The 27717-nt window shown below is 44.2% G+C and overlaps 1 protein-coding gene across 1 annotated transcript; it reads left to right on the plus strand.

The window, feature by feature from the left end:
- Positions 1-4025: 4025 nt before the first annotated feature.
- On the plus strand, positions 4026-27627 carry cmip (c-Maf inducing protein). Its single transcript, XM_076993445.1, is given in 22 exon segments — positions 4026-4887; positions 16155-16280; positions 16765-16815; positions 17108-17269; positions 17951-17992; positions 19319-19381; positions 19601-19681; positions 19915-20018; positions 20261-20365; positions 21084-21192; positions 21194-21471; positions 21807-21872; positions 23093-23119; positions 23362-23410; positions 23524-23631; positions 23718-23834; positions 23961-24101; positions 24676-24723; positions 24933-25079; positions 25222-25327; positions 25585-25655; positions 25834-27627. Coding segments are annotated over 22 exon segments (2376 nt in total). The 5' UTR covers positions 4026-4566; the 3' UTR covers positions 25888-27627.
- The last annotated feature ends 90 nt before the right edge of the window (positions 27628-27717 follow it).

The following is a 27717-nucleotide window of genomic DNA, read 5'->3' on the forward strand; positions in this document are numbered from 1 at the left end:
TTCCCTGTGGCAGCTACTTTGTAAAACAGGTTTGTTATGACAGTTGTCACTGGTGTTACCGTCACTGGTGTTACAATCCTGATGGGTAACAGTACATGAAATTTTCAAATAAATGTACAAAAAAGGCAAAAAGCCATTTAGGTGTACCTTATATATGTTCTTATAGCCAATTAGTACAGTAATAATGTAGTATAATTTAAAATCCTAAAAAAGAAATTTATGTAGGAAAAATTTCCACCTGTCAAAAGTGGACGTTTTTGTAGAATGACCCCAAAACAGAATTTATCCTCTAAGAACCGAACAAAGAATAGTAATGTGTTGCAGCATGTCTGTGCACAGGTGTGTGGCTGGGTGTGTGTGTATATGTGTATACACATATGTGGGTATATATTGCTAAATTTCCTTCGGGATCAATAAAGTATCTACCTACCTACCTATATGCATATGGTAAGCCTGTCTGTTTCCAGGTATGTGGATGGTTGGAATTAGCACAACAAGATCACAAATGATAACCAATATAGAATTAATTAAAGTTAAAAATGAGAGTTAATGGTTCTTTAATTAGCATTAGAGTTAAAACTGCAGTCAGTAAGTAAGAGATGACAATGGATTTAGTTTGGAAGTTAAAATGAGCACAGTTAGCCGGCCCCTCCCTCTCAGCTGGGATACAGTCTCACCTCCACAGTCCCTGCTTTGGAGGGGCTGTGCACATTATGAAATGTCAACACAATTGGCCAACAAATATATTATTGGTTGCATGAGCATGTCATGAAGATATTTCATACACATCCAAATTAAACCTTAACCAATAACCTTAAAACAAATGTACGTTATGAGAAATGTGCAGTGTTATTATAACAATTATTTTATTTTACTTTACATTATTATTTTATGTGATTATGCAATCATAATTGAATAGGCTGCATTGATTGTTGTATTGTAAAATGGTTGATTAAATTCTTATGTGGGCCGCAAAATGTTTTGTGGTGGGTTAAGTGGGTCCTGAGCCACAGACGGCTGTGCACCGCTGCCATAGACTGTATATGGGAAATTGCTACTTTAAAGGACCAGTGTGTAATACGGTCATCAAACATTTAAAATGGACACAAAGGACAAAATACCCATAGAAGACGGTATTTCAACTTAAAATGTATCTCTGATGACATATCATGGTCATTTGATAATTTGGTACAGCAAAAATATTACATATTGTTCCTTTAATTTACCATGAGACCTTGTGATTTGGACATTGAGTGGCTAAAAACCAAATCTGGAAGAGCTTCATGCGTTACATTAGGTGCGTGGGAGTTACAGCAGCCTGGCCATAAATACAGAACAGGAACGGTTAGGAGCAAATGCAATATTAGCCCTTTGGGATCATTTTGTTTTGGAAGTATGTGCTTGAATGTCATTATATGCTTGCTTTTTATTTTTGACACAATGTTGAGTATGTTATTAGAACACAGACAAAATTCATTATACAAATCACTTGCAGCAATAAAAAAACAAAAAGCTTTGATTATATATATATATATATATAGCAACCATAGTTTTTTAGTTTATCACACTGCGTGGTTATCTGATATAAGTAATGACAGTATTATTAAATTATTGCAATTATATACAATAATATGGATTTATATGTCTCCCCTCCATGTCTAATTTAATTTATTTTATATGTATTTATATTTATGTGATGACAAACAAGTATATATAAATATATATAAATAAATATATATAAATCTATATACAACACATATATGTATATATATACAAACAAGTATATATAAATATATATAAATAAATATATATAAATCTATATACAACACATATATGTATAATTATGTGGCTTGTTTATATATAACACTATTCAACTCCTGACCACTGTTGACTGGATATGAATCGTCTTTCAGGTAATTCTCAGCAGAGGAGTGATGCTGACATAGTAGTGGCATAATAATATAATGGGTGTTACACAGAGCAGTGTTGCTGGAGTTTGTACTCTGTCACATCTGCAGTAGTCAGCCACTGAAATCCAGCCAGCATCAGTCCTGTGGTCAGAAGACCAACCACTTGATGAGGACATTTTGGAGGATATTTTGCTAATGCAAACTGCCCATGGCAACTGCTAAACAACAGCTATAGTCTCTAGCTGTACATTAAGCGTTTGTAATAAACACACTCATAAAGATTAGACTCTATAATACATATGAAAACATCTGAAAATCTAGAACCAGCATGTAATCAGTGTAAATACTACCAACTAATAACTTTTGTGTTGTTTTTAATCTAGAAATACACAGAGCAAGTTCCCATGTCCTAATATGTGGCCTGAAATTTGTACTTGTGCTATTTACCACACACTTACAGACTTGAAAATATGTTTGATAGACAAAAGGTTATTGCATTTCATGCATGTTCCATTCACAAACAGAATATGCTATACTAGGGTCTGTGTTTAGAAGCGGATGGCATCAAACCATGAACTGGACCTTCTCTTTCACTTTCAACTCTGACATGTGATTCCATTTGTGGTTTGTGATTTTGTGTTTTAAAGAATAGTGCTCAGGGTGGATTTAAGGTTGCGTAGCTAGGAGGGTCATAGTGAGAAATATACTCCTCCCTTCTAATCTTAGTAGTGAGACAATCAACAAATGTTCAGGGTATGACCCAAACCCCAAGACTTGCACTCATCTTTCTTTATTGTCTTTTCACACACATAACAATAGACTGTATGTGGTACACTTCCTGTGCTGTAACTGGTCATGTGACCATATGATAACTCACCATGGCTGGTAGGCTATAGCTTCACATATTTTGGGAAGTCCAGAGTATTTCTTTCAGATGCCTGTCGGATATTTTGAAGGCCAATGGATAGAGGATCATCAGACCATCATCAGCACATCATCAGACCATCATCAGCACATCATCAGCAAACCCAGATGGGACATGAGGCCCCTTCTCAGCAACCATGCATGAAATGGGCTGTCAACATAACAGGAGAGGGAAAGTGTGCCCAGAGCTTGAGATGTTCCTCATGGGTACTAATCAAGCTTGTGTCTTTGATTGGTGCAATGACGTCATTGTCTGTAATGAGTTCAGAGGGAGGTTTACACTTTTTCACCCCTGTCTCAGTAGATAATCTATGTATGTTTAGCAATTTACACTATGGCAAGTGTATGTAATGAATGCTTGCCTTATATGAGACAAACTAAAAACATGCTAAAATATGTATAGAGGAAAAGCAAAACAAAATAGTGTTGTACTTTATGGCAGCATTGAATTGGTGATAAGAATCTCCTTGCCCTTTCAGTGGCTGATATGAAATGCCACTTTATGGACGAGTGCAGTTAGAGAGATCACAACGTTTTACACTCAGAATTTCAGCAACTTTTGTTTCCTGGAGGTTTAATGATCTTTCAAAATGTAAAAACGGCTACATTCCTGCAGGGTGTCAGGGACTGCACAGTACATGGGAAGGCCCTCGGTTTCCTGAGAAATGTGAAAAAATGTTGAAGTCAGCAGTCACGATGTTCGGTAATCATCCAGTTGATTGAGTAATGTTTTTCTTTTTCCTTCTTTTTACAAAAGAAATCATAGATACCGAATTTTAAGAATAAACTGTCCGGATTTCACTGGTTTGCTCGTTAATCTTGGCCTTGTGAACAAGTCCTGGTCATAGGTCTGCTAATTGGCTTTGAGTAGTCTAAACATCGCAGCTGTGAAGTTTACGGACAGGCTGTCGATCTAAACAAACGATCTGGCATAGATTAAGACCCACTTAGTTAAGCAAGCTTTTTTTGGTGGTGCTCTTAGTGCAACTTAAAGTAAATAGTAAAATAGTACAGACTGCTCTGATTCAACACATTAAAATAATGTTAACCTAGCCTTGAAAGAAAAGTACAGTATCGCCCTCTTTCTCCATTTTGTGTGAAGGGAAGTGCACGGCTTCTCTCCCTATCATGCAGACAGGCGTGTAGGGACGCGCAGCGCGCACGCGTGCCTCCCCATTGACGTCACGCTGGTATCACATGAACGAGCGCGGACCAATCCACACGGGCGCGCCGCGCTGCTCCTTCACCAAGATACCGAGAAAAGCGAGAAAAGGGAACCATGTCCATGAGCGTTTAAAGGGACAAAAACACGGAGAAACCTGCCGCGTTTGGATTCTACATTTCTCCGTCACCGTATCTGTGTGTATGTCGGAGTAGCCGAGTGGAATATGTGGTGGAGAGCGACAGGCTGGATATGGCAATGGCCCCAACATATTGAATAGCTCGTTGGAGGGAGGGAGCGTAACTAGAGGAAAGACATTTCACGGGGAATAGGAAGAACATCGGACTATTATTCACAAACCGTTTTGTCCTGCTACAGTTTCACAGGTGATTTTTTAATGGCATTTCTTGTTGTCGCTTGCCCATGTCTGTTTTACGCCCTCGCCACTATTAAAACAGTCGGGGCCGAGTCGCGGTAGCGGAGGACCAGGCGACCGCTTGGCCTGAAATTGAAAATATTCTACACGAACTGTCGACCCCCTTCGGTCCGTCGCCACATTAAAGGTCAAACATGGATTTGAACGGTAGCGGTGGTGGGAATGAGCTGCACAATAATCAGTTCTACCAGTCCGAAGAGAGCAAGCCTCTGCTGGGGGAGCCGTGCGCGCCGGAGGGGAGTAATAACAGTAAAGTGGGCGCAGGGCCGTGTCGGAGGAGCCTGCTCCACTCCAGCAGCGGGATGCGATATAAACTTCTCCAGGAGGGAGATATCCAGGTGTGTGTGGTCAAACACCCACGAACCTTCCTCAGTAAAATCCTCACCTCCAAGTTTTTACGGAGATGGGAGCCTCACCACCTCACCCTGACGGACAGCAGCCTGGCCTCGGCCACGGTAAGAGACTCGGCGGTGTTGACCGAAGCAGCGGGGACATATGTCCATGTTTACTCCACAATAACACACCGTGTGTGAGACACACGTCGAGAAGGTCTGCTAGGACATGTCTCAGTAGGGCTGAGTGAGGTTTAAAAACACCCCCTCGTTTAACGTCGTTGTTCAGTGTTTTATCGCATATTGGATTCGATTTCTGTATTCAGTGTCGCTTTGTATCTGTTTTTTATATATTCCTTCCTTCTTTCTTTCTTTCATTTCGTTGCATTTTGTAACTTACGCCTACACATCCTGCAGCGAGTTTGGTACACGTCCATTTACTGCGCTCTGTCATTTATCCAGTTTATGATCTTGAACATTTTGTCGGAAGAGCCTTTTCACTAGAACTCCGAGTGGGAAGGAGACAATGAGTTGGACCAGAACGCTTGTCATCAGTTCAGGGGGAAAAAACCCGCTGGCACAGATATGATGTGGAGGGAAACGTTGCGACGTCGACGTGTCGCGCTACTGGACCTCACGTCAGATGCTGGACTGGACCCACTAGACTACCAACACGCTGCGGTTCGGTGGGCGAGATGGATGTTCCGGATTTGGATTAGGAGAGGAGGTTGTTTAGGCCGAGAGTGAAATAGTTAAGGGCAGGTTGTCGACCAGGGTCAGTATGTTTTAACAGTGGTGTCTTACTGATATCGCATACGTAGCCTTTTTGTTTGGTTGTGTTTTATCTTTTATTTTATTTGCACTAGTTCTCATTGTGCCGGTGTGTAATCTGTGACTCATGTTTCACGGTAAATCCATCTAGGATGCAGTCTTGTTGAAACACGCCAGGAAGACCCAGTACCAGTAGTATATGTTTATATGTGAGGTATTCAGCACACAGGAAGACCCAGTACCAGTAGTATATGTTTATATGTGAGGTATTCAGCACACAGGAAGACCCAGTACCAGTAGTATATGTTTATATGTGAGGTATTCAGCACACAGGAAGACCCAGTACCAGTAGTATATGTTTATATGTGAGGTATTCAGCACACAGGAAGACCCAGTACCAGTAGTATATGTTTATATGTGAGGTATTCAGCACACAGGAAGTGAGCTTATGGAGAGAGTTTCAGTTTTTATCAGGATGAAGCCTCTTTATACTTATCCTCTTTTCTCTGAACTAGACTTATTGCTATGGTCTCCATTATCTTTCAGAGGAACTCCTGATTCCTTATAACCTTATCAGTGCATTACACACAGATGGATTTTTCTTAAGTTTTTAGCACCAGCTTTTCTTACTAATGAGCCTAGAATGACAGGTGTAGACCTGTATGTATGTTGCATTTGTAACAGTCTAATATGGGTCTTAAAAATAAATAAAGAAAAGGATGATCAGCATTCATGAAAAGTAGGCCGGGCAGCTGCTTTGTCATTACAAGTTAGTTACTGTCCCTGATTTCGCGACATGCTGAGTTTTTCTCTCGTGTTTGTGAAGTCTCCAGACTGATGCTTAGCAGGTGACCTGTGTTCAGTTGACCATAGCTAATAGGCTAATAGGCGGGTAGTGGCCTGTAGCTAATGTTCTCTTTTGGGAAAGGCTAGAATGTTTTTACTTCACATCTGTAATTTATGTGATTTTACTGTTGTGTTTGAGAGAGAAATCTAAGTTTCACTCTATTGAAAACGTAAAGGTGATGGTGGGTGTTAATATAATAAGAGTTTTGATTATAAAACTCTTAAAAGTGATCATTACTTCTGTAGGTTGAGCATGCTTACCATTTCTGATTATTTTATCATAATCATCCTGATGTAATCTGAATTTCTTAAGTACTTAAAAAAATCTATTCTGTACTTACAATTGATTGCAAAACATTTGCTATTGTGGTACGTCTTTCTTAGTAAAGACGTCATTTTGAAAAGTGATCTCACTGAAAGATGCAAAAGATATGACTCACCCTTTTCCTTAAGTACTAAGAACCTACATCATATTTGCGTAATGTCAACCCATTATAAATGCTTTCTGTCTTTTAATTTGAAGAAAAAAAAAATCAAGGCCTTTCCTCTGGAAGTGTTTGCCTTAAACCACATTCATTTTCATATGGATGGTGCAAGAAGCCATGCTAGCAGTTTGTTTTAACCATCCCGAAGGGCAGCATGCTGAATTATAAATATACGGTAGTATTCTGTATTCTGTAGTAGTCTATTTTGCCATAAGAATCTGATTTTGTATTTATTTCTACAGTCACAATAGTTTTATATTACAACATTCAACATGCATTTTTTTAAACATATATAGAAGGAATATAGGTTATTTCATAATTTGTTAATTGTATATATATCACAACATCCGTGTGAAATCTGAAAGGGAACAGTGATTGGAATTAGAAAACACATTAGGATACTTCAGTTATTGATGCTAAGCTTGCAACTGGTGCTAATTTCCTAAATTATCTCACAGACTCTATTTATCTGGCTGCACTCTTAATCATTTTTGCAAGATGGCGAGCCACTCCAAGGTGACTGAAACCTGCAACACAAGCGGCTCAGACGAAGGCAGAAGGGTTAGAATTTGGACTGAAAACCCACTCCGCAGTAACCTAGCCCCTCATCAGCAGAAAGAATCAAATGGCTAACATTTGCAGAAGTGTTGTGTGGCCAGAGGACACCTGGTCTAAAGTTCACTTCAGTGATGAGAGCAAGTTTTAGTTGGGTCAGATATCAAAATAGAGAAAGAAAGTGTGCAAAGTGTGTGAAGTCGTCAGTTAAGTTTGGAGGAGGAAGTCTCATTGGGTTTGGGGCATGTTTACTGCAGCAGGAGTTGGGCCTCTTGTACGTGGCATGCTGGGTGCTTGTGTTCATCAGTACCTCGTTAACAGCATGTCACAATGCAAATGGGTAAAGCACTTTCTTGAAGCTGAGAATATTGAAATAAGGAAATTGCCAGCCCAGTCATGATCTGAAGCTGATCAAGAATCTCTGGAAGAACACTAGTAACAAAGTTATGACTAAGAAACTCATACTGTTACCGAGTTGTGAAAGAGACTGGAACAAGATCAGACCAGAGCAGTGTGAGAAATTGATGTTGTCATTTGGGTGTAGATGTGGTGAAGTAATTCAGAAACAAGGGTCTCTACACTTCCTACTTTCTGAAAGCTGTAACCACCAACATTTCAACTGCAAGCTGATTTTCTGTTACACTTGTCACTCCTCCTTATTTTGATTACTATATTTTCCACAACATAAAGGATTTTGTTGAACTGTCTTGGTTATTTTGAATAACATGGTCATACAGTAGTGGTATGTCCACACCTTTTCTTTGAAATCTCCTAAGAAATCTAAGAGGTTTAAAATGTGTTGTAGAAATGTAGTAAACATGACAGTCTACAAGTATTATACAAGTGTTACAGTTCCCTGTGCAAGAAAAACTCCTTATATAAGGAGAATATAAGTCCTTATCAGTAATTTTATATACGTATGTATAAAAAATCATTTATCCTAAAGACCTTTTTCAACTTTTTCAAATGAACATGCTATTTATTGAACAATCATTAGCTATTGGTATATAGGTAGGAATTAAGGACTGGTAGGAATTATCATCCAATTAACATTTAGTCATGTCAGAGCACAACATTTGTACGAGGACAAATAGATTGTAAATAGATGGTAAACAGTTGGCAGTATTTACAAGAGATTGTAGCCTAAATAGATGGTAACCAGAGAACAGTTGTTCTCTTTGTCTTGTTGTAAATTCTGCGAGTCAAGCAAAGGAGTTGCACTCCCAGCAATGCTAGTAACCCTTACACAGCTAGTCACAGTAGCACATGATCACGGCAGGAGCTCCAAGCCTCTGCTTTCTTGTGCACTTTATTATGCTTATGAGCAGTGCAGTCAAATCAGTACCATAGTGTAGGTTTCAAGGTGTGCAAGTTCCGCTTATGAAGTGCCAAGCTTTGACATTTCTGCATTTTTTTTTTAGTTTCATTTTGTCATGAAGAAATTTTGTGCTACGTTCCACCATGACTTAATATGTTCTGTATCTCCTTTATCTTGTCACAAAATTCAACACAGCTAAGTTGTGCAGGACTATGTGGTCATGTCCACTGGATTTTTGGGCTTTACCCAATCGATACTAATTGTGTGTCCAAGGTGAGCTTTTCATTAGCCACCTTGGTTGTGAGATTAACCCAAATACACTGTCAGTACAGGCTTCTAGGATCTGCCAGGACCTGATAGCTTCTCTACGCTGCAATTAAGTCATTATGTATATCCATTTCTTTTGGAGGGGGGCAATGATGCATTAGCAACACACCCAATTATATGTTTTCAATATCAGTAGGTGGCCAATTTGTATCTTGAAAATGTCAATTCTAGTAGTTTTATATCTAAACCACATTGTAACATTGATCCGTGTTCTCTCACAAACCCATCATTTAGGCACAATGAGGCTTAAAACAAACACCAACAGACAAATTTGCTTAATAATAATTAGAGTTCTCTTTTTATGAGAGTTCTGCCTTGCAAAATCCAATTTTTTCATTTCTGCGCTTCACAGCTGGCGGTCCAGTCATGTGGAGTGAAAAACAGAGGGGCTTAAGTCTAACATAAAACTAAGACTAGACCTTGGTTAGATGATATAAAAACAAAAGCCCCTTCATTACTAACCAACTTTAATCCAGGGCATTAATAATTTATATATAATATCATATAATGCCTCAGACATCCTCTCTACAGAAAAAGTTTGCATTTAGCATCCAATACGCAGGATGTTAACATTTGATATACATTGAGTGGCAAAAAAAGAAACATTCTGTTTTTTTCATCCTGCAACACCAAATGCACATGTTGAACTAACCCTGTCCTTATATAACAGAATATCCTTATTCTGTCTTAAATGTCAGAACAGAGAGCTGATGGTGTTTCCAGATTCTGCACACTGGGTGTCGGTGCAGGCGGCATCTTGTAGCTGGGGCTTTGCTTTAAGGAGGGGGGGAAGCAGTAAAGAAATGACATGAAGTAGTGTTAAGTAGTTTTAAGTAGTGATATGGCTAAGGAAGTAAGAGCAGCATTAAAAAAGCAAACTCGATCACTTTTTCCTTTAAAAGCTTTTTTTAATCACTTTTTCCTTTCAAAAGCAAACACCAACTGACCTGTTGTCAGCATGCCCACCATTTGACAATCATTGCTGGTCATCACAGATTTTATTTGGGGTATTTGCACACTGTCCAGAATTCACAGTTGCAGTGGAGACATGAAACCTCTCAAAAAACCTTGATGCAGTTAAGAATGCTGAGTTAAGAGAACAACATCAGGAAATGGGGTTTTCTCTTCTTTCTTTTTCATTCCTGTACACGTCCAAGAAAAATGCCTAGACAAATAAAAAGAAAAAAACACTTGGGCTGTGTGTCATGAGGGGCAGTCACATCTTGGCAAAATCATTGCAAAACCAAAAGCAGAGTTATGCTGCAACTCCGATTTCACAAATAATAACGAGAGTTCTCCTGCAGCCATACGGCCTGTACCCTGTAGCGGGACCTCGCTGCACTGTAGCGGGACCTCGCTGCACTGTAGCGGGACCTCTCTGCACTGTAGCGGGACCTCTCTGCACTGTAGCGGGACCTCGCTGCACTGTAGCGGGACCTCGCTGCACTATAGCGGGACCTCGCTGCACTGTAGCGGGACCTCTCTGCACTGTAGCGGGACCTCTCTGCACTGTAGCGGGACCTCGCTGCACTGTAGCGGGACCTCTCTGCACTGTAGCGGAACCTCGCTGCACTGTAGCGGGACCTCGCTGCACTGTAGCGGGACCTCGCTGCCCTGTAGCGGGACCTCGCTGCCCTGTAGCGGGACCTCGCTGCCCTGTAGCGGGACCTCGCTGCCCTGTAGCGGGACCTTGCTGCACTGTAGCGGGACCTCTCTGCACTGTAGCGGGACCTCTCTGCACTGTAGCGGAACCTCGCTGCACTATAGCGGGAACTCGCTGCCCTGTAGCGAGACCTTTCTGCTCTGTAGCGGGACCTCGCTGCACTGTGGGTCTTTTCTCTACTGCTTCAGTTCTGTGTTTCCTCTCGTATCTTGTATCTTGAGCGCGGGGTCGTGTCCTGCTGGAGCTGCCTGGGGTGTGTGAGGAGCAAGTGCAGGAACAGGAGGGGCAGCCCCAGAAGGGGCAGGAACAGGAGGAGCAACCCCAGAAGGGGCAGGAACAGGAGGGGCAACCCCAGAAGGGGCAGGAACAGGAGGGGCAACCCCAGAAGGGGCAGGAACAGGAGGGGCAACCCCAGAAGGGGCAGGAACAGGAGGGGCAACCCCAGAAGGGGCAGGAACAGGAGGGGCAACCCCAGAAGGGGCAGGAACAGGAGGGGCAGCCCCAGAAGGGGCAGGAACAGGAGGAGCAACCCCAGAAGGGGCAGGAACAGGAGGAGCAACCCCAGAAGGGGCAGGAACAGGAGGGGCAACCCCAGAAGGGGCAGGAACAGGAGGGGCAACCCCAGGAACAGGCCTGCATGTTGTGAACTAAGCTGGAAGAGGGACAGTTTCTAACGTGACCTTTTCTGTGCTTAAAAGGGTTGTGCTTCACTTTTCATTTGTTGTATGTAAATACATCCTAGTGGTGACTGGAATGTATCTCCTACATCGTGGATTTTAACCCTGTGCTCGGCAGCTGGGTTAGACTACGGTGCATACACTATGGTGTTTTGTTGTCTTACTCAAACATTTGTTATGAAGTGAAACCATGAGCTGTTTTTCAGAGTTGCATGAGGAATGCATATTTTCTCAAATTGACAAATTAACGTGGCTTGCACATGTTAGTAAAGCTCAGATTTTAAATCCTGGGCCATAATTTCATTTAAAATAGCAGTATCTAACAAATGGAACAGTTTACTTCTTTTCTTGTCATTTTTGTCAAACAAGTGTTTCTGAAAACAAAAACCTCAAATGTTGTGTGAACAGTATGATGAACTGAGGTTGTTCATCTCTTCTCAAACCATTGTCCATATGTACTTAAGATTCATTTTGCAATGACAATATGAAATGGTGAACAATTGCAATATTTTTTTCACATCTGCAGATCTAAAATGTTTTTCCATTACGGAGATATTAAGATGTTTGGTTGAAATATAAACACATTTGAATGATTTATTAGTGACCTAATCAGCCTTTGTTCAGTGTTTATCTAAATATGGTATTTTAGTAAGTCAGATGTAGTTCAGTATTTTGTGTTAAAGTGGTATTGCAGGATCTCAATAAATTATCTGTCATCTTTAAATGTGTGAAATCATTCTGGTTTGGCTGAGAGTCAAACCCCCACCTCCCAGCAGAGTCATAGCACAGCATTGATGATGATCGGTTTTAACATCACAGCCAATGTCCTCAGCTTGAGACAAGGGAGCATTTGAACACAGTCCTAGTTAATCTAACACCAACACTGGTGGACTAGGACAGTGAAAGTCTTCCTGCTATGTCTCTTCAGATGCAAGGCAATCGTCATATTACAGAAACGAGTGAAAGGGCACGAGATGGGAGGTCAGGGGGCAAGGAAAGGGCATCTTTAGGTGGACAGTCATGCTTGCACTCTGCACTGGATATTTGGGCAGAAAATGCAGTTGCAAAATAGGCAGGGGTACAATTCCCAGCCCTCTGCACTTCAGATGCCTGTACCAGAAAGTGATATAGTGGCTTCTTGCATACCTTGTTCTATTAAATGTGTTACCTTTACCTTACCTTACCTTTGTTTTTATAACATGTTTAGTGAAAAATCTTCACCAATTTAAAATTTGCCACAAATGAAGTTGATGAGCCAAAAAACATTTTGCAGTCCAGTATTTGCTCAGTCAAATTTGCACTGGAGCCCTAAAGGGCCTTTGGGTTTTAGAAAAATGCTGTATGTAAATAAAGTATTATTATTATTATTATTATTATTATTATTATTATTATACACTCACTGGCCACTTTATTAGGTATACCTGTCCAACTGCTCATTAACGCAAATGTCAAATCAGCCAATCACATGGCAGCAACTCAATGCATTTAGGCATGTAGACATGGACAAGACGATCTGCTGCAGTTCAAACTGAGAAATCAGAATGAGGAAGAAAGGTGATTTAAGTGACTTTAAACGTGGCATGGTCTAGAGTTTACAGAGAATGGTCCGAAAAAGAGAAAATATCCAGTGAGCGGCAGTTCTGTGAGCACAAATGCCTTGTTGATGCCAGAGGTCAGAGGAGAATGGCCAGACTGGTTCTAGCTGATAGAACGGCAACAGTAACTCAAATAACCAGTCGTTATAATGCAGAAGAGCATCTCTGAATGCACGGATGGGCTACAGCAGCAGAAGACCACACCAGGTGCCACTCCTGTCAGCTAAGAACAGCAAATTGAGGCTACAATTCACACAGGCTCCCCAAAATTGGACAATAGACGATTGGAAAAATGTTACCTGGTCTGATGAGTCTCGATTTCTGCTGCAACATTCAGTAGGGTCAGAATTTGGCATCAACAACATGAAAGCATGAATCCATCCTGCCTTGTATCATTGGTTCAGGCTGGTGGTGGTGGTGCAATGGTGATATTGCAAAATGATATTTTCCTGGCACACATTGGGCCCATTAGTACCAATTGAGCATCATGTCAACACCACAGCCTACACGAGTATTGTTGCTGACCATGTCCATCCCTTTATGTATCTTCTGATTGCTACTTCCAGCAGGATAACACACCATGTCATAAAGCGCGAATCATCTCAGACTGGTTTCTTGCACACGACAATTAGTTCACTGTACTCAAATGGCATCCACAGTCACCACATCTCAATCCAATAGAGCACCTTTGGGATGTGGTGGAATGAGATTCACATCATGGATGTGCAGCCCACAAATCTGCAGCAACTGCGTGATGCTATCATGTCAATATGGACCAGACTCGCTGAGGAATGTTTTCAGTACCATGTTGAATCTGCCACGAAGGATTAAAGCAGTTCTGAAGGCAAAAGGGGGTCCAACCCGGTACTAGCAAGGTGTACCTAATACATTACATCATAAAACCATTCTACCTAACCTACACCGTGTGTGTATTTTCTGTTAAATGCATTCAAAAAGTGTATACTTTGGAATTTGAAATTTAGATTTTGGATAGTCATAGGTAAAAGTTATTCATGAAATCAGTAGTCTGTACATTTTGACAGTGTGTCCAGGTGCGTATGTGCACATGTATGTGTGGTGGTGTGTGCAGCAGGGGTGGATGCCAGCTCCAGTCTTTTAGCGCCTACAGCACATGAGATGTCAGCACTCACAGCTCTGAGTGCTGATGGCAGCTCTCTTTAGAAAAACAGAAACATGTTGACGAGCGTGTGACGTGGACACTGTGCTCTTGGCTCCAGTCATTCTCCCGATCTGACACTGCCGCATGCCATAACTGCGCAGTCCAGCACGCTAGCTCGGCAACCCGGTGTCCTCATGTGGCACAAAGCCACTACTGTCTGAAGTTTGCCAGGTTGCACTGAACCTGTCTGGTCTCACCGTGACCCTGTTTGTTGCTCCTCTATATGATCTCTGCCTCTGCAGGGAGCAATAAGCCTGAAGAGAAAGTGTCTCACCTCTCTGTCTGTCTTCCTGTTTACCCTCTAACACTAAGCGAACGTTCAGTATAAAGAGCATCAGTGTGACTGTACAGGGGATGTTACTGGATTTGCATGTATTTTGTATATAAATTAACACACAAGTTTGTCAAGCCATGCTTCAGTGATCATTTTGGGGAGCTATGATATCTTTTATGTAGTCCCTAATGATTTTCATAGTATTCTTGATGTGACGATAACTGTAGAAACGGCACGGCAATATTTCCATCCAGTTACAGACATTTAGGTTCATGCATGTTTGATTTCCTCATTAATTATAAAAATATATAGTGATTAAATATCTGTGGAGCTCATCATTTCGGCACATGAATGCACTGTCCCCCCCCCCCCCCCCCCCCCCCATCTTTCCCCCCATCTGGATCTCCCTGGTAACATAAAAAAAACATATGTCTCTTTTTCGTCTCTTTGTTTCCATGGTAACATGGCAGTGTGGTGATGAGAGCTGTTCAGCTCCTCTTTAAGGGGGAATGGCAGCACGGGTAAGAGGCTGAGCCCGGGGGGAGGGGCCAGTCTGGGGGGAGGGGCCAGTCTGGGGGGAGGGGGAGGAGGGGGGAGCCATACATGCATGCACCAGCAAATGGGAGTCGGGGAAGACAGGGAGATGGCCCCAGAATGACACGGCAACAGGCAGCGAGACACACGAGCTGAACCACAGTTAAGCACACTGAGCCACTGCTCAGGATATTGTCGCTATGACAGCCAGCGCGAGGGGCCTGTGTCAGTGTTGGCTCCCATGACCGCATATTGACTTTCTCTATTCCCTCCCTATAAGGATGCACAGGCTTCCGCCACAGGGCTGTTGTCCCAGCGCAATCATCGTTCCCATCTCACATGCAACACGTACAGAAAGGTGGCGCGGAGGGAGGGACGGCAGGCCCCAGAACAGCCGACGGCTCTTGTCATCCAGGAGTTGTAATTAAAAGAATGGCCTATTTTATTCTTATACAGAGGAAGAAATATGGAGGGAGGGAGTATATTTGTGGGAGATAGACAAGCGGAGGCCAAACACAGTGAGTCAAAGACAGACACAGCTTGTTTGCTCTGCTGTGCTGGGTGGATGACACACAAATACAGGAACTGTGGTTTGGTTTGAGTCTAGTGGGAGGGCAGCACAAATCAAGTAATAGCCTTGTTTGTTCAACATCAGAGGGAGGAAAGCTCTAATAATGGAAGAGCCTGTAGCTGAACTGTAGAGGTGGGAGGGAGGCTAATAAATGAACAGCTCCAGTGTTCCATTGTAGAGATGAAGACGGGAACAGCCTGTTGACATTTGAAGCCATGTGACCACAAGCACTACAGTCGGGACGTAGTCGAGCTGAAAAACGATCTGCAGGAACCTGTGTGATACATAACGAGACTGTTTTACACTTACAGACCAGTGGGGAGATGAAGGGAACCTTCAGTCACCACAAACCCAGCATAGTAGTACGGTGCAGAATGACTAATAGGCCCCATTACAAGAACTTGGTAGCATAAAAACTTTATCTACATTCGACTATAAATGCTGATTATACAGTGTATGTTCTGTACACATTTCCATTTTGCCGTAGGTCTGCATAGTGCATGATTAGTGTGAATGTGTTGAGTTGAATGTCTACTAAATATTTGTTGAGTGAAGCCTGCTGTATATGACAAACTCCCTCTTGTGTCTCTGTAGCCGACAGGCTACATGGAGACAGCTCTGTCCTACAGCTCTATAGAGGACCTCCAGCTGCTGTCCTGGGACAACGCCCCCAAATACTGCGTCCAGCTGAGCGTCCCCGGAGGCACCGTGCTTCTGCAGGTAGCACACAAACCAGCAAGGAAACTTTCAGCCAAGCTTCAGTGACATTTCAGTGAATGTTCCTTATTGCACAGCTCAACATTTACTATGAGTACCTAGCAGAGATCTCTGAAGTGGACAAACATTGGCCCACCATGTACTGCAGTCTCCAGAGCATTGTTCTCCTTCCCAGTATCTAGCACTGTAAGCAATTATCAGTATTGTTAATGGTATCAGTGGAATTGCCATTACAGAGCACCTTAACCAGGTGGAAAACTCAAGTTATAGTGCCAAAATAAAAACGGCAAGACACAGAGCTGCTCTGGGGGTTCTGGGTCTGTTCACCAGTCCTTTGACAGTATCTGTGCCTGTGAATGAAGCCTGTTAATTTTCATTATTTTCTTCTGTCTATATATTCCTTTAGTGTAACATTACACACATCCTCACATGATGTGTACACCATTCTTTATCCCTCTAGTCATTCTGTGTGTATCTGTGTTCTCAGGCTGCCAACAGCTATCTGCGGGACCAGTGGTTTCACTCTCTCCAGTGGAAGGTAGACTTACTCTTTTAAGAATTTTTTTGGCCTTCAGCTCACTTCGTTTCACATCATGTACTTGCACTTTGAGTACGATCCCTCACAGGGAACTGTGGTAATTTTCAAATAGAAACAGTGAAGGTTTTTCTCTCATTCCCACTAACGATGCAAGCATAACAACTCAGTGACAGACATGCCGCTTTCACTCTGTGAAATTAACATTGTTTGCTGCCACTACAGTGTTGACTGTGGCAGCTTATTCCCTGTGCACATCACGTGTGTTGCCTCATTAAGTTTGTCCTGTCAACAGAAAAAGATCTACAAGTACCGCAAGGTGCTGAACAACCCGAGCCGCTGGGAGGTGGTGATGAAGGAGGTGCGGGCGCTGGTGGACATGGCCCTCACCTCCCCGCTGCAGGACGAGTCCATACACCAAGCCCCACTGCACATCATATCCACACTTCTGGCTGAGGTAGCTCACACACACACACACACACACACCAGCACCTGCATGAGCAGGTCTAATATGAGTCGAGTGGTCTGAGTAAGGGTGTGTATTGTTCTTCACATATATGGTAGAGCATGTTCAAAACACGGCTCACTGCATCACAGCACTACGACCGTGATAGTCAACAGGCTTTGCTGGCTGGATAGATGAACTGCAGACTTGAGACCAGGACCGTGGTCCTGCTGTGAGCCGTCTGGCTTCTGCAGGGACATTCAATTTGTGAACCACAGAATCTTGCAAAACATGGTTACACTCCTCACACAGTTGCACAGCTCTGGTAAAACTGGAGATTTCTCTTTACTTGTGATTCATCTTCAGTGTCTTCAGACCCTCTGTCCCCATCCCCTTTTTTAACAAACTGGGTATTTTCAAGAAGGTTTTATATGCAAAACTGACCTTCGGATGAGCCACTAAACTCAAGCCAAGATCCATAAGAAAGGTTGTATTGCACCAGACTGGTCTCCCTTGGTGATTGGCTCCAAAAACAGCATTACCCTTGACTGATGGTGATGCATGACGCCATCACAGGACGTCTAGGCTCACTGGACAAGTGTCTCCGCTGTCCTGTCCCTCTTCTGGGCTTCTGAGAGGGCCACTGCAAGCCTGTGGATTCTTAGTAATGTGTTTGTGTCACTTTCTTCTCAGAACACTAACCTCAGCGCTCAGGATCATGAGTGCATCATTGTGGTGAGTGACGTGCTGTTCTAAATTTGTTCTCAGCTGCAAGAGCTGTTGAAGTTTTGAGTGGTAAAATTTTATAGATAATTGTCACTGGTGTAAGAACTGCAGTTATTGTGTTGTAAACCTATGGAAATTGGAGTTTGTCAATGGCTACAAACACATAGTGTTTTATAATATTTATGTTCTCTGAGCCACTGAATTGTTTACTTTGCTATATTGTTGCACAATGTTCAGTATAGACCAGGGGTCGGGAACCTTTTTGACCGAGAGAGCCATGAACGCCACATATTTAAAAATGTATTTCCATGAGAGCCATACAATATCAGGGTTGCCAACTTGCGAACGTAAGTTGTTGAGGGGGGGGGGGGGGGGGTAATAAGTATTATATCGCGTATCGCGATCGATCAATCGCCAGTGGTTGGTGCCAGAGCGAACTAGTAACTCATTGAATCATAGATGTGGATCAGAGGTAAATAAACTAGATTTTTTTTCGGCGTGAGATATCGGAAGTGTGGCGTGTGAGCGTGTGAAGACGGTCAAATGCGTGTGTCGCACGCTCAATGCAACCCTGCAATATGTTTAAAAAAATAAAAGTAAAGACCAACCCTTTTAAAGTATAATAGGTCTCGGAATTCTTTTTTAAATAACATTGTTAAGCTGTTAACAACGACTAATGCGACTAATGGTTTTGCTGATGGCTTTGTAGTCTGGTTGATACGTGGTGAGGTTAAGCTTCATGCAGGCGTTGAGGCTTCCATCCGTTAAACGTGATCGTAGGTTGGTCTTAAAGATTTTTAGATGTGAAAACGACTGCACACATGCATACGTAGAGCCAAACATTGTCAGTACAGCAACACTCACACGATGCAGTGTGTGGTATGATGGGAAGCGCGTTCCAGGTTTGGACAATCAGCTGGTCCGCGATCCAGAAAAATCTCTGACTGAGACACCGGGAATGTAACTCAGGTCAGCGCTGTCCACTGCACACTCGTGTGGATAGGTGATAAACTTTAAAAGACGAGTACGCACACGAAAATCTCCAAAGCGCGCTTTAAATGACTGCAGAAGTGATTGCCACCCGCAAACGTGAGCGGCAAGAAATTAATGGATTTAAAATATGTTTATATTTTAGCATTATTATTTTTAGTAAAAAAATTGTCTCCGAGCCATATGCAGCCATCGAAAGAGCCACATCTGGCTCGCGAGCCATAGGTTCCCGACCCCTGGTATAGACACATTGAAGCAAATAGACAAATGACTAGTGTGTACATGCGTGTGCATGTGCACCCATGGGTAGGGGGGATGATTAATGATCATATAATGTGCCTGCAGGCCATCGCACCTCTCCTGGAGAACAACCACCCTCCCCCTGACCTGTGTGAATTCTTCTGCAAGGTAACCTGCTCACCAGCGCAGTACACAGGTGTTGACTACACACACAGCAGTGTGCAGCACGATGAGTTTAGGACTGTTCACCATTCACGGGCACAGACTAATGGCTGCTGCAGATGTGTGTGAGCAGGAGTGAGTGGTAAAAGTGTCGATGGCTGTCCTGACTCCCGCTGACGTTGTTCCGGTGGTGGACCGTATGCAAAAACATCTTTCTTTCCACAGCACTGTCGGGAACGACCCCGGTCCATGGTGGTCATTGAGGTGTTCACCCCTGTGGTGCAGAGAATTCTCAAACACAACATGGTGAGTGCTTGTCCATGCTTGCATCTGTATATGCTTGGGTGTGCATGCGTGTGTGTGCAGGGGTGCGCATGCGTTGGTGTGTGTGCATGGATGCACGTGTGCGTGGGGGTGCGTGCGTGTGTGTGTACGTGGTGTGTGTGTGTGTGTGTGTGTGTGTGTGTGTGTGTGTGTGTGTGTGTGTGTGTGTTCAGTGTTATGTTGATTCTTCACTCTCTCTCTCTCTCTGGCACCAGGACTTTGGTAAATGCCCCAGACTGAGGCTTTTTACTCAGGAGTATATTTTGGCCCTGAATGAACTTAATGCTGGCATGGAGGTGGTCAAGAAGTTCATTCACAGGTGAGTGTTGTCTCGCGTGAAGGAACCGACATATCTGAAACACTCCCACACTCCGCACACAAGTAGGCAGAGACATTACTTAATTTGTCATATTAATGGCCTGTTAAGTACTATGGGAAGTTGGCTTACCTCCAGTATCCACTGTCTTCTGGGACATGGGGTGTGTGTGTGTTTCATGTTTCACAGTTTTAAAGTGCGTGTGTTTGTGTGCGTGTGTGTGTGTGTGTGTATGTGTGTTCCAGCATGCACGGCCCCACAGGACAGTGCCCTCACCCGCGTGTCCTCCCTAACCTGGTGGCCGTGTGTCTGGCTGCCATCTACTCCTGTTATGAGGAGTTCATAAACAGGTGAGTCGCTAGCATGCGGGTAGAGTCCTACCCCCCACCCCACACACACACACACACCCACACACAAACACAAACACACACACCCCTGCTCCCTCTGTACAGACCAGCAGGACATCACACAGCTGCCGTCTCGAGCTGCATTTCACCCACTTAGCAACTTTGTAGTTGCGGGACTTCGGGACTTCTCTCTGAGATCCCCTTGGTTATTTTCAGTCTTGTAACATTTACATCATCTCTCTGAGTCACAGGGCTCTGTAGATTTACCTGGGAGGAATTCTTATGCTCAGATTTTCCATGAACTCTTCGTTATATTCTACCCCAGAGAGAGAGAGACCGAGAGACCTGTTTGGTCCCTGGCCACCATCTCTTCATATTGTCATTTGCCCATTTGAATAGTTTCCATATACACTGTACATTACGTATTCTGTTTTTCGTTAGAATTACACATTTGCATGCCTTCATGGGGCCCAAAGCATAACTCTTAAAGTTTGCATAAAAGTTATGTTTGTCTCCTGCTAAATGGGTCTTGATGCATAGTTGCGCAGTTGTGTAGTTGCGCAGTTGTGCAGTTGTGTCCAAGCACAAACTTTTAAATAATGTTTCTCACTTGTGTTGGTACAGCCTCATCTGTCTCTGTTCCTCTTTCTAACTATTTATCCTTCTGTCTGTCTCTCTGTCTCTCTCTCTCTCACTCACTCTCTCCCTCTCTCCCTCTCAGTCGAGACAACTCTCCCAGTCTGAAGGAGATCAGGAACGGCTGTCAGCAGCAGAGTGAGCGGAAGCCCCCCATGCCTCTGAGGCTGCTGCGTCCCGAGCCCCTCACGCCCCCCGGCCCTGCCCCTCACGCCCCCGGCCCTGCCCCTCACGCCCCCGCCCCTGCCCCTCTCGCCCCCGCCCTCCATCGTCAACTCCAGTGAGATCATGGTGGAGCTGGAGCGCAACAACAACGCCACCAACGCGCTGCGCAAGGCGCCCGCAGGGGGCGACAGCGAGCCCAACCTGATCGACTGCCTGCTGGTGAGCCCGGCACTCAACGCCCTCTCCATCCAGCTCCCCGCCCACGCCGACCGCGTGCTGGCCTGCTACGCCCTCATCCTCAAGATGCTGTGAGTCTGGAACTCCTCCACCCTGCTCAACTTCATCTAGACATCAGTAGTAAAAAAGTAAAAAAAATAAACAGTGCAAACCTGCCGTGAACAAGTGTGTTTGTCTTGGCACTACACAGCGTGATGTCATTATGGTGTGTTAACATGCTGCAGCTTGCTGCGCCAGTGCAGGTGACTGACACGAGACCTGCGGCCACTGACAGCCAGATGGTGGTTTGTTGAAGTGAACTGCTGACCCTCGCTCTCCCCAGCCCTGCGAGACTCCTGCACCTGTCCTGTCCCCCTCCCACCTGTGCAGGTGCACTGACCTCTTCTTTCTGGCTTTCTCTCTGCAGCTCGGACTACGATGACTGGAGACCAGCACTGGCCAGCCTGTTGCAGCCCATCCCCTTCCCCAAAGAGTGAGTGCTCCCTGTCCTCTTTCCCCAGGCTCCTCCCCCTACCTGTCCTCTTTCCCCAGGCCCCTCCCCCTGCCTGTCCTCTTTCCCCAGGCCCCTCCCCCTGCCTGTCCTCTTTCCCCAGGCTCCTCCCCCTCCCTGTCCTCTTTCCCCAGGCTCCTCCCCCTCCCTGTCCTTTTTCCCCCAGGCTCCTCCCCCTGCCTGTCCTCTTTCCCCCAGGCTCCTCCCCCTCCCTGTCCTCTTTAATCTGCTCTTCCCCTTTCGGCTCTGATCCCACCCCCCTCCACCCTCCTTTTACCCCACCTTGTTTTCTTCGATCCTCTTTCCCCTTCCCTCCCTTGTTGTCCTGGGTCTCTGGGGCAGTGGAGGCACTTGTGTATATGGCTCTCTAGGGCTTTGTGGGGTCCAGGAAACTGCTGACGTGGGTGATTGGTAGCTGGGCCCAGTATAGGGATGATGGGGCCGGGGCCCTTGGAGCCTGCTGTAATTGTCATGGCCGGCCAGGGGCTCATTAAGCATCTCTTGGCAGACTGCACAGGGAGCTCACCTGCTCTGATGCAGAACGCAGCTCAGAGCCATCATTAGGAAAAGGCAACAACAGTCAGATACATCCCAGAGCACATCACAACAACACTAACTACACACACATCACAGCAACACTAACCACACACTCACACATCACAACACCAACCACAAACTCACACATCACAACACTAACTACAAACACACACATCATCACAGCAGCACTAACCACAAACACACATCACAGCAGCACTAACCACAAACACACACATCACAACACTAACTACAAACACACGCATCACAGCAGCACTAACCACAAACACACACGTCACAACACCAACCACAAACACACACATCACAGCAGCACTAACTACAAACACACACGTCACAACACCAACCACAAACACACACATCACAGCAGCACTAACTACAAACACACACACCACAACCCCAACCACAAACTCGCACATCACAACACTAACTACAAACACACGCATCACAGCAGCACTAACCACAAACACACACGTCACAACACCAACCACAAACACACACATCACAGCAGCACTAACTACAAACACACACATCACAAAACTAACCACAAACACACACATCACAACATCAAACACACACATACAGCCTACGCCCACGTGTTTGTGCACTAATTGTTGCTATCTGATGTTTCTGTGTCTCTCTGTCCCCAGGGCTCTTGCACATGCCAAATTCACAAAGTAAGTAGCACTTCCACGTCAGCCCTGTTCAGAGCACCAGGAACTGAAACACAGCAAAAGTCTCTCTTACTGTGTTAATTATATGTTGAATGTGCTTTTTACGAACATTTGGTCTCGTTAGTAAGGATCCTCTGTCCTCCACTAACTGAAATCATTACTAATATGAATCTCAGTAATGGATACAGTTACTAACGAATCTCTCTAAGCTTTTGTCCAGACTAATGGCAGTATGTGTTTTGCAGAGAGCTGAAGTATGTTATTCAGAGGTTTGCAGAGGACCCTAGACAGGAGGTGAGTTAGTACTGCTCTTTGTTTGATAACCATGCTTAGTGATTATGATTCAGGATTGCAGTGTTGCAGTACCTTTCAATGAGCCTGTAGCTAATTCGGCGTGCGTGTTACAGGTTCACTCCTGCTTGCTCAGCGTCCGTTCTGGAAAGGACGGCTGGTTTCAGCTCTACAGTCCAGGAGGTGTAGCGTGTGATGATGATGGGGAGCTGTTTGCTAGCATGGTGCGTATGTGCAGTGTGACACAGAGAGGCAGACCACGGCGTTTCTGTTCCTCACGTCTGAAACTGTACCGGACTCCTCAATGCAGGTTCACATCCTCATGGGGTCGTGCTACAAGACAAAGAAGTTCCTCCTGTCGCTGGCAGAAAACAAGCTGGGGCCCTGCATGCTGCTGGCTCTGCGCGGGAACCAGACCATGGTGGAGGTGTGTGGGCCGGGCACATGCAGCCATGAGCACACGTAGAAATCCCGAGAAGTGATGAAATATTTGGGAAGGTTAATGTGTGCATGCACGTGTGTGTGTGTGTGTGTATGTGTGTGTGTGTTCTAGATCTTGTGCCTGATGCTGGAGTATAACATCATAGAAAATAAAGACACCCAGCTCCAGATCATCTCCACTCTGGAGAGCACTCAGGTGGGCCTGCGCATGTATGAACATCTGTGTGACAGGCAGCGGGAGCTTAAAGAGCTGGTGAGTATAGACACACACACACACACACACACACAGAGGTCTTATAGGGCACATACACACAGATATACACACTCAAGTTTTGCCGGTTATGAAAATGGGCCTTAGACATTAGACATTACCACACCACAGGCTGTCTGTCGGCTTTTCTAAGCAGTGCGTCATATCAACTGGCTTATTGCAGTGCGTTCCACAAAGGCAGACCCGTGAATGACCCATTTAAACATGTCCTGCATTCAGAGTTCACACGCCACCTTGTGGTGGAACACAGCCAGGATAACGTCCAGCCAAGCCACTCACTCACTCACTCTCTCTCACTCACTCCCTTACTCACCCCTCCCTCTCTCACTCACTCACTCACTCACTCACTCACTCACTCACTCTCACACACATACTCTCTCTTACTCACACACACACACTCTCTCACTCCCTTACTCACCCCTCCCTCTCTCACTCACTCACTCACTCACTCTCACACACATACTCTCTCTTACTCACACTCACACACACACACACACACACACACTCTCACTCACACACTCTTTCCTTAATCCCTGTTTATTTACTCTCTTTACAGCAGAGGAAAGGTGGCCCCACACGCCTCACTCTGCCGTCCAAGTCTACGGTGAGTGCACACCGTCTCTTCACAAATAGACCTTGCTCACCTTTACTCAGCCATGCAAGAACATTTTGTTGTGTTGTGATTGTGTGTGTGTGCACATGTAACAGCACAGCTGTTTCTGTTGGGTTTTTGCATTCTACTCCCAGGTTTTATGTCATTATGTAACTAGTGTAATTGGGGCTGCCGTGGCCACCCCGTGCTGCTGTGTGCAGGACGCTGACCTGGCCCGCCTCCTGAGTTCAGGCTCCTTCGGGAACCTGGAGAACTTGAGTCTGGCCTTCACTAACGTCACCAGTGCCTGTGCTGAGCAGCTCATTAAGCTGCCCTCCCTCAAGCAGCTCAACCTGTGGTCCACCCAGGTGACCCTCCACCCTACACCCCTCTCTCTCTCCCTCTCTCTCTCTCCATTTCTCTCTCACACACTCTCTCACTCCCTCTCTCTCTCACACACTCTCTCACTCCCTCTCTCTCTCACACTCTCTCTCTCTCTCTCTCTCCCAGTTTGGAGACTCTGGACTGCGACTGTTATCAGAGCACCTGGCTTGCCTGCAGGTTCTGAACCTGTGTGAGACTCCGGTCACTGATGCAGGCTTGCTAGCCCTCAGCTGTAAGTGCACACACTTGCATACGAACACACATCCACACTCGTATACGCAAGCATAATATATTAGCATCATAAGTTAATCCACTCAGACTAATATTGTGTGATTGTACATCCTGATCTGGTCAAACATGTGTTGGACTGGGCGATCAGCTTCTCTAGGGATTCACTTGTGTCTAAAGCTGTGTGTTTTTACAAACATATTTTACCATTTCCTACACATATTGCACTTTTTCTGTTTCTTATTGTGTTATATTTTGTAGCTATGAAGAGTCTGTGCAGTTTGAATATGAACAGCACAAAACTCACTGCAGACACGTATGAGGACCTGAAGGTAAAAAGCCTGCTCTAAATCTCCTCTAAGGACGTAGTTAGTGCTGTATTTGTCAGATTGGCCTTGTACTTGACATGAAGTGATATGATATGTAACTATTTATCAATTTAGGAAGTAATGAGAATTGGGATTTATTCAGCTTGTCTGAATGTTGTCTTCCTCTCCCCTCATCCAAAAGGCCAAACTCCCCAACCTGAAGGAAGTGGATGTCCGTTATACAGAAGCTTGGTAAACGTGTTTGGCGTCATCAATTCTCAAGGACCTTCTGACATCATAGAAACATTTACTGGATTTACTGACATCATCAGAACACACAGAGCCTTTGAAATCACAATCACAGACATTTGCAGATGAGGCCTGTCTTTATAGGAACATTTTCAAGGACCTTTCTGGTGAAATCAGCCCACAGCAGTTGTGTAGTGTCATTCAAGTGCGAGGACCTTTGTAGTCGCATCAAAACATGAGAATATTTATAGTGACATCAGATGACAAGGAGCCTCTTTCTGTTGATATCATATAAGGGGACTTTAGATCTTCCCTCTTTTTTTGAGTGTCTGCATCCCTTCCCCCCATATTCTTCACCTCTCTGAGGCATATTGATCCCCAACATTAGTTGTGTAAGTTGCAGCTGGCTCTCCTTGTCCTGAAGTAGGCGCAGACCAAAACAATGAAACGTTGGATTTTACTCCCTTTCCTGTTCCCAAGAGACTTGGAGTACAGAAGCTCTCTGTCCTGCCTCTGTCCCCTGTTTGCCATGGGGACCCATTTCCCCAGGGGTCCCCCGGGACCGTCAGGGTGTTAGCAAGCGGAGCCACATTCCAGTAGTTTTGATAGCGCCTCTCTGTGGAAAGACAAGCGCTCCACAAAATTAAAAATTTTCATTGTTGTTGCATTTGTTCTTGATCCTCCCAGCTCAGATTCTGCCAATTTCTATCCTACATAAAACGTTGCTGTCACCTCTGATGTAGAACAGCACCAGGGTGAGTGTACACTAGAGGATACTCATTTTCACTTTTGACCCTCCATCTCTGTCTCAAACATTTTTATCAACTTGAATGAGCATATTTTTCCAGACATCTCTGCTTTCTCACACACACACACACACACACACACACACACACACACACACACACACACACACACACACACACACACACACACACACACACCATTGACATTAAAATCAGATATTTCAGGATCTTGGGTCTACAGCCTACTAGAAATATATGATTTTTATCTTTTTGTTTCAGGGCCTTTTTTGTCTTATTGTACAGTGTACAAGTTTGCTCATGCACCCATATTTAATATTCTAGTCGTTTGGAAGGTAGTCTGGGACTACTGAATATTTATGAAGCCTTCTGTTCTTTTCCTGTGCCCCTCCCTCTTTTTCTATGTCTCCATATATGCCCCTCCCCACCCATTTCATTGTGACCCACTTGTCAATCAACTGAACCAAGATGGTGCCTAAAGTACAATTTCTGCAAAGTGTGAATCATTTAGGAACCACAAAGAAATTACATTGCTTGCTAGCAGTCTGTGTAAATATATTGTCAAGTTAACTTTAACAAAACTAATAGGCTTTCTTGCCGACTGTAAACCCATCACCATTGGTAAATGTTTGGTTTCTTATAGTGGCTGGTAAGTTTTACCACATGTCACCTACTATAATGGTTAACAAAATGTTTTCCATGTTTATAAGAAGCCAATCATATGATCATTTTTGAGGAAGTCTGGAATAATTATGGTTTCACTCCTTTCATCGCAAATGGGCTTAACATTTCCACCTATTTTGACCTTACTGTTTGATACGTCCGATGGAGTTGTTTGTTAATGTTAGAAAAAAAAATCACAGAGCATGTTATTAATTTGTTGTCCTGTAAACATTCTCATTTAATATGCAAACATTAACATATGTGGTAGACCAATCGCTCACAGCTATTATGGCAAAATAAAATGCTTTATTTAGAGGTTATACCAGTTTTTAATTACAGAGTCCCCAGAAACGACTGCTTGTCTCTTCATCCTTGCATTTCTAACCACAGACAGACAGACTGTGCTGATT

This window comes from Brachyhypopomus gauderio, chromosome 2 (genome assembly GCF_052324685.1).
Source record: "Brachyhypopomus gauderio isolate BG-103 chromosome 2, BGAUD_0.2, whole genome shotgun sequence".
Classification (NCBI taxonomy): Eukaryota; Metazoa; Chordata; class Actinopteri; order Gymnotiformes; family Hypopomidae; genus Brachyhypopomus; species Brachyhypopomus gauderio.